The following is a 6,525-nucleotide window of genomic DNA, read 5'->3' on the forward strand; positions in this document are numbered from 1 at the left end:
AGAGTGTTTGTAAAAAGTTCATCTCACTGACATAAGCAGAGCGTGTTATAAGCTGATGTCAGCAGCACTAACTAACGTCAGTTGCTGATATCAGCTGCTGACAAGTATGCATGCATACGTTAAAATGCGTTAAAACAACGTAACGCATACTCGTCAGCAGCTGATATCAGCAACTGACGTTAGTTAGTGCTGCCGACAACAGCTCATAACACGCTCTTGACATTGGACATAAGACATTTTCTTTCACTTCACTTCATTAATCTTTTTATTTTTATTTTTAGTAAACAAAAGAGACGCAGAAGGAATGACAGCCCTTCATAGAGCTGCTGAGACTGGTAAATTTGGGCATTTATGTTTGAAAAGCATGTTTCGTTCGATCTACATCATTGGTCTGAATCATACATACGTGAGGGGAGGAGGGGGTGGGGGGTTAAATCGGTCCCCCTCCTCGCTCATATATGGTTTAAATTATTTTTTAGGTGATGCGAAGGAAGCTCGAAAACTCATCGACAATGGAGCCGACGTTAATATTGAAAATAATGTGAAACAGACACCTCTTCATTATGCTGCAATGAAAAGTAATGTTCAATATTCATTTACACTAAATAAGAAATTGGTTGGATCTTTTTATTTCATTCGTCTGTACTATTTTTCAGGCCACACAGATGTCGCTAAACTTCTCATCGACAATGGAGCCAAGGTTGATAGTGTTATATTAAAAAGCTTATTGTTCGGTTTTCGTAATTTGTTCTTCCCTCGCGATTGAAGAGAAAAGTATTTTACTATTGTCTTCTTTTTAATTAAAATATGTTTTTCATCAATACACAACTAAATTTTACGTGATTTTTGTTTTATGATATTTTTTTCCAGTTTTTTTTTCCTAAATTTTCTACTAGGGGAATTTATCATTCAATGCAGTTTGTATGATTGAAGTCTTTTTCCAATTAATAAACAGGATAAATAAAAAAAATAATGAATAACCCTGCGGCTTGGAATCACACAACGCGTGAAAAATATCTGTTATTTTTATGCGATATTTTTATCCCATATGAATAAAAATATCCCACAGTAATCTCTGCTTTTAAAAGACGTTGTTCACGTATTCACGCCTTTCTCATGTCTTTTATATAATTACCACACGAAAGACGTACGTCTTCTGGGCAGTGATAAATGGTATAGCTGAAATTTCCCTCACGCCATTCTCGCGTATTCTTTACCCTACAAGAATTTTGCGACAACGCAGGGTTATTTATCTCAATCCAGCGAAAGAATTTCTTACAGATTTTTTCCTTCTGTTCTATATATCTCAGATTATCCTAAAACTTATCACAGCCTCATTGCTTGGTTGCAACAAGCATTCGTAGTGCACACACACTTCATCACCCATTTTGGCCTGAATTTCGTCATTTGCATTATCCATTTGTTTGTCTTTTTGGCTGCTGGAAGAGCTCGCGTTGCCTGATTCCGTTTTGCCATTGGTGATGGTCGTTTTTTGTTTATTACCTTTGTTTGGAACGTGTGCGGCATCTTCGTCCGTTGTAATCCGTGGTGAAACGACATTTTGGGTGGTTATATCGCCGGAATACCCACTCAAGTATGCCCCGACCTTTCCAATGAGTTAAAATCCGATCACTTCGCCGGCATCAAATCGCAGATTGATTAAGATGTGGGGACTCTGCTTGTCAGCAATGGCAAACAAATGGTCTTTTCCGTCTTGACGAATCCAGAACTGTACGGATTTTACCTGCCTTGCTCTGACTGCATCAAAGTTGACTGTTCCGCTTGCGATGAACAGACAATCACTAAATTCGATGGTATAGAGTGGACTTTCCACTAACTTCAAACCTTTTTGAAATTCAGAACAAAGTTTGTTTTGTTTTCATTGAACAAATATAATGGCCATTTAGAAAATTAGAGATTTAATTTACCGAAGAACATGATTTTGTCGTCACAAAAGTTAAACCGTCCACCTAATTGACTCGATCACCGTTTGTAGTAAATTGGATTTCGAAAACTTAAAGGAAATTGTATTCAAATGGTTTTGATGTTGATTCGTGTATCTGTCAAGATGAACTGAATAGGCAGACGGCATTTTTGACGTTTATGATTCCAGATGCACTAGCGCCATCTTTCAAGAGATTGATTATGAATTCAAATTTGCCAATGCAAAAATGCAAATATCACGGAGGACGATAGTCCGACAAGTGACGCTCCATAGACTGTGCATTTCAAGCCAAATATCAAAAATGCCAGTTTTTGCGTCACGAGTATATATACAGTAAATATGCTATTTTCTCAGGACACTATTTGGGCCCGGCATGTTAGATACCGTTGGAAAGGTCTTGGCCCAAATAGTCGGAAACACCATATCTCCCATGCCTAAAGTGTGGTCTGGGCAAAAACATAGCGGTTGGAAAATTTCTATAAATTTTCAAATCTATACCCATATCTTCTTCAAATCTATACCCATATCTTACGAAGGGGGTACCCAGGGGGTGGTCTGAGGTGTCCAAGAGAAGCTCCTCCTCGCCTCCTTTCCAACGCCGGTCTAAGTGCCCCGATTGGTCCGAAAACAAAAAAGTTATGGGTATTGGCAGTTTGATCTTGATTTTCTATGAAAGTATTGATTTGGATGTACGTGTCCCCGTGTGTCCACGAATTTTTTTGACCCCCAAAGATTCTGGTGTCGATATGCCCAAGTTGTACCTAGTGTCGGGGCACGTTGAAATCCGTCTTCAGATTGACATTTGCATAACAGGAGAGCTGGCTATGGCTTCGCTAGTATACTAGTACACGATTTTTTCAAGTATTTATTTCGCACACTAGATCAACTCAGACGCCCATCGGGCAAAGTCAGCTCGTAATTATTTGAGAAGACCTTCAAAAAGTTCCATACACACATGCCAATGTTTATGTGATATAAAAGAAAAAAGTCGATTTTTAAAATAAAATGTAAAATTCGTCAAATGAAATGAGCGTTTTAATTTTATTCGTACTGTCAATAATTTGTTCTGTTAGAATCGGTAAAGTGAAGTTTCGAAAACAAAACTAATGGTCAATCATTTTATTCTGAAATGCGCACTATCTATATATGAATGTCCGAGAATGAAAACGTAACTTCTATTCACAACACATATAAGTGAAACAAAAATAAAAAATTTATTGAAATGAAACAACAAAATCGAATTTTTTTAAAGTGTAACAACAAAAAAGATTGTTACACTTACTACATACCGATGTTACACTTTAAAAAAATCTTTTTTGTTGTTACACTTTGAAAAAATTCGATTTTGTTGTTTCATTTCAATAAATTTTTTATTTTTGTTTCACTTATATGTGTTGTGAATAGAAGTTGCGTTTTCATTCTCGGACATTCATATATAAAACTGAATGTCCGTCTGTCTGTCCTACTTTTTTTATTTTCATGATTTTGTAATCCTTGGTTTTGTTAATGAATATGCCGTTAGAATTCCCGCGGCTTAAATAGCGGATTCACATATCAGTTTTGATTTTCAAATGAAAATTTCAAAAGTTTGAAGAAATTTTTTTTAATTGTTTTTCGATACAACGTACATTAATGTGGATTGATGGCAATGAAATATTATATGCGTATTATTGTAAAAGAGATTTTATTTCATGTAAAAATAAATAAATTGAAAAAATTCATAATTCACGTCAGGACAAACAATACATGAGTGTACAGATTTACATTTTGCCGTAACACATTAATATTGTAACGAAGAGCCAAAGTAATGCTATTACAATTGTAATGCCAAAATTTAGCGTTACCGATAATGTGTTACAATTGTAATGCCAGTCATTTGGCATTACCGGTAATAGCTATTACAATAGTAATAACATTACAGGAAATTTTTGTTAACGTAATCAGATGAAAAACCTCTAGACGAGGTTAAAATGGAGTGACGCTCCTGTGCGTGGATTTACCACTCAAAATGACTGATATCATTTTGAGTGACGCTTTGACGCTGTATTACCTCTGGGTACGAAGTTAAAAAGTGTTTTTCGCATTCACTATTGTGAAAATTTATTTACAATAAGGAAAAATATCGCGTCACGACTTTTGGACGGCAAAACGCTTGAAAGTTTGACTTGGAGACTAAATTCAAAAGTCGTGACGCGATATTTTTCCTTATTGTAAATAAATTTTCACAATAGTGAATGCGAAAAACACTTTTGAACTTCGTACCCAGAGGTAATACAGCGTCAAAGCGTCACTCCATTTTAACCTCGTCTAGAGGTTTTTCATCTGATATCACTACTTTTGTAAGGCAATTATTTTCGGAAAAATACACTTTTGTCAGAAATATGTCTATTTTAAGGTCTTATCATTGGAAAATTGTAATTTTTCGGGTAAAACATTTGCATATACATTCCACAAGTTTTGTAAATAGCAAATTTCCACTTTCATTAAAAAAAGTCCCATTTTCCCCTTATTGGACATTGTAAAATGTGATTAAATTTCAAAATATCCATTAAAAGAGTTTTGAAGTAATTTTAGACACATTACTTCATTGAAACATATTAATTTCCAACCACCAAAGCTCTGGAAAGTGCATTTTTTATGTATCCCCCGAGCAAAAGTTCAATTACATACATTCAGATGCCAAAATGCCGATTTATGACCAAAATGACAACGAAATGGATATTCAAGTGTTCGTGGACTCCCATTATTTTCACGAAAAAACAGCAGTTTTCTCAGACCAAAACGATGTCAGAGGTGTATTTCACGTGTTTTCCGAACAAAAACATCATTTTCAGTGAAAATAGAGCAAGTTGAAAAATTCACTTAAATCCGACCTATTTTTCGACCATGAAATGCCCTCAGATCGCATTGTGACTACTTTTGATCGATTGCTCGTCGAAAATTGAGCGGATATGGTCTTTTGTGAGCCTTTTTCAGCCAGTAGATGCGTATTTTTGGCAGCAATTTCATCGTAGAATGCGACTCTTCGTACAAATTCCGTTTTTGATGAATTGCCTATGCCCAGAACTTCGAAATCAAGAGCATTCTCAGGATTTCGTTAAGGTAGGGGCAAAACAAGAAATATTTGAAAATCGAGGACATTTTTTAGTTTTTTTCTATTGAAAAACGAGGACATATTTAATTTTTTTAGTATCAAAATTCACTATAAAATTAACTTATTATTAAAAAAGTAATTTTCTCGGGTCTTGAGCAAAACGGGTGAGCACTTCTTCTCGTATATTTTCTGCGTTTTCCTTCACCATTGTTCGATGTACGCTCAACATACATAAACCTAAAATTCGCGGAAAAATTTAATCATCACAATTTATGATAATGATTTGACAACATACCATTTAGACGGCTTTCCCCCATTGTAGAGCGCAACCAAGTTTTAACACGCCGTAATGTGCTAAATGATCGTTCAATAGTGCATGTTGTCGACGGCTGAGCTAACGATATTTGTAGTGCATGCTTCACAGATGGAAAAAACATTTCAGTTTCTTTTATTATGTCACATAAATCCAAGTTTTTGAGCTGCTCGTTGCTCAAATGTTTTTCCTCCCAAAGTGAACGCCATATCTCGGTTTCATTGGACAAATTGGACAAGTTGTAGAAGTCAGACAATTCTTTGATTTTGGGCTTTAATTCTTCGTTGCTTTTTCCTAACATATTGAACGGATGTAGTAAAAGCAATGAATATGCCGGTGAGTTGTCATCTGAGAATCGAACATCTGATGATTTAATCAGTGAGTCCAAATACGGAATCAATAGCGATCTCCTCCAAAACTCAGTTGGATTTGATGATGGGTGGTTTGATCGATGCCGTTGTCTCTCCACGATTCTCGGCAATACAAGCTCAATTTCAAGTTTTTCGGCAATAACGTTTGCTTCATTCAAAATTTCTTCCATTATGCGATCTGCATTTTCACGGTGACTAGAAAAGACTGACTTGATTGTATTCACATGCTCTGCACACCGAAATAGGTCAACACTTTTAGCTTGTAATGCGTTTACCACAGGCTCAAGTATGGCCGAGTACTTTGCAATAATGAAAACGCATAAGACAAATATTGATTTGGTACAGGCAGCATGTAGTTGAAATGCTTTTTTTCTTGTTTCAGCATTGCCGTCTGTAGTTAACTTTTCTAACCCAGCAATAATAGTTTCAAAATGATTTTTAAAAAGAGAAATACTTTTGTATTTTTCGGACCATCGTGTTGCGCAAAATGCAGGAATATTCGGGACGTAAAAGTCCTCGATTTTCCATAAAAAAATCAAATGTGTTTGACAATTTTTTGCATTTTTGTTCAGAAAAGTTCTCGATTTTCCATAAAAAATCAAATTTTTAGGATCGACGATAACCAAAAACGAGGACATTTTTGGCTTTTTAGACGAAGGTACGGGCAACTGCCCGGCTTGCCCCCCCCCCTGGGAACGCCCTTGACATCATAACGGATATAGTCGAACCAAGCAGCAACATTGATATGGTTAAAGTTTGACAAAAATATATTGAAATTAACTCTCAACCGGGCAAGTGGCTC

General features: G+C 35.9%; 1 protein-coding gene across 1 annotated transcript; it reads left to right on the forward strand.

The window, feature by feature from the left end:
- Positions 1-290: 290 nt before the first annotated feature.
- On the forward strand, positions 291-816 carry LOC129573444 (uncharacterized). The gene is made up of 3 exons (XM_055453935.1): positions 291-335; positions 480-578; positions 657-816. Exons 1-3 carry the CDS (start codon positions 305-307, stop codon positions 764-766), a joined length of 240 nt encoding a protein of 79 aa, XP_055309910.1. The 5' UTR covers positions 291-304; the 3' UTR covers positions 767-816.
- The last annotated feature ends 5,709 nt before the right edge of the window (positions 817-6,525 follow it).

This window comes from Sitodiplosis mosellana, unplaced genomic scaffold, assembly GCF_009176505.1.
Source record: "Sitodiplosis mosellana isolate CC-2019 unplaced genomic scaffold, AAFC_SMos_1.0 Smas_scaffold_6079, whole genome shotgun sequence".
NCBI classification, from domain to species: Eukaryota; Metazoa; Arthropoda; class Insecta; order Diptera; family Cecidomyiidae; genus Sitodiplosis; species Sitodiplosis mosellana.

Excerpts from the sequence above, each read along its gene's own strand:
- LOC129573444 (XM_055453935.1), top strand. The coding sequence starts at position 305 with ATGACAGCCCTTCATAGAGCTGCTGAGACTG. Across the intron at positions 336-479 it reads TCATAGAGCTGCTGAGACTG|GTGATGCGAAGGAAGCTCGA; the intron begins GTAAATTTGGGC and ends ATTATTTTTTAG. Across the intron at positions 579-656 it reads TCATTATGCTGCAATGAAAA|GCCACACAGATGTCGCTAAA; the intron begins GTAATGTTCAAT and ends ACTATTTTTCAG.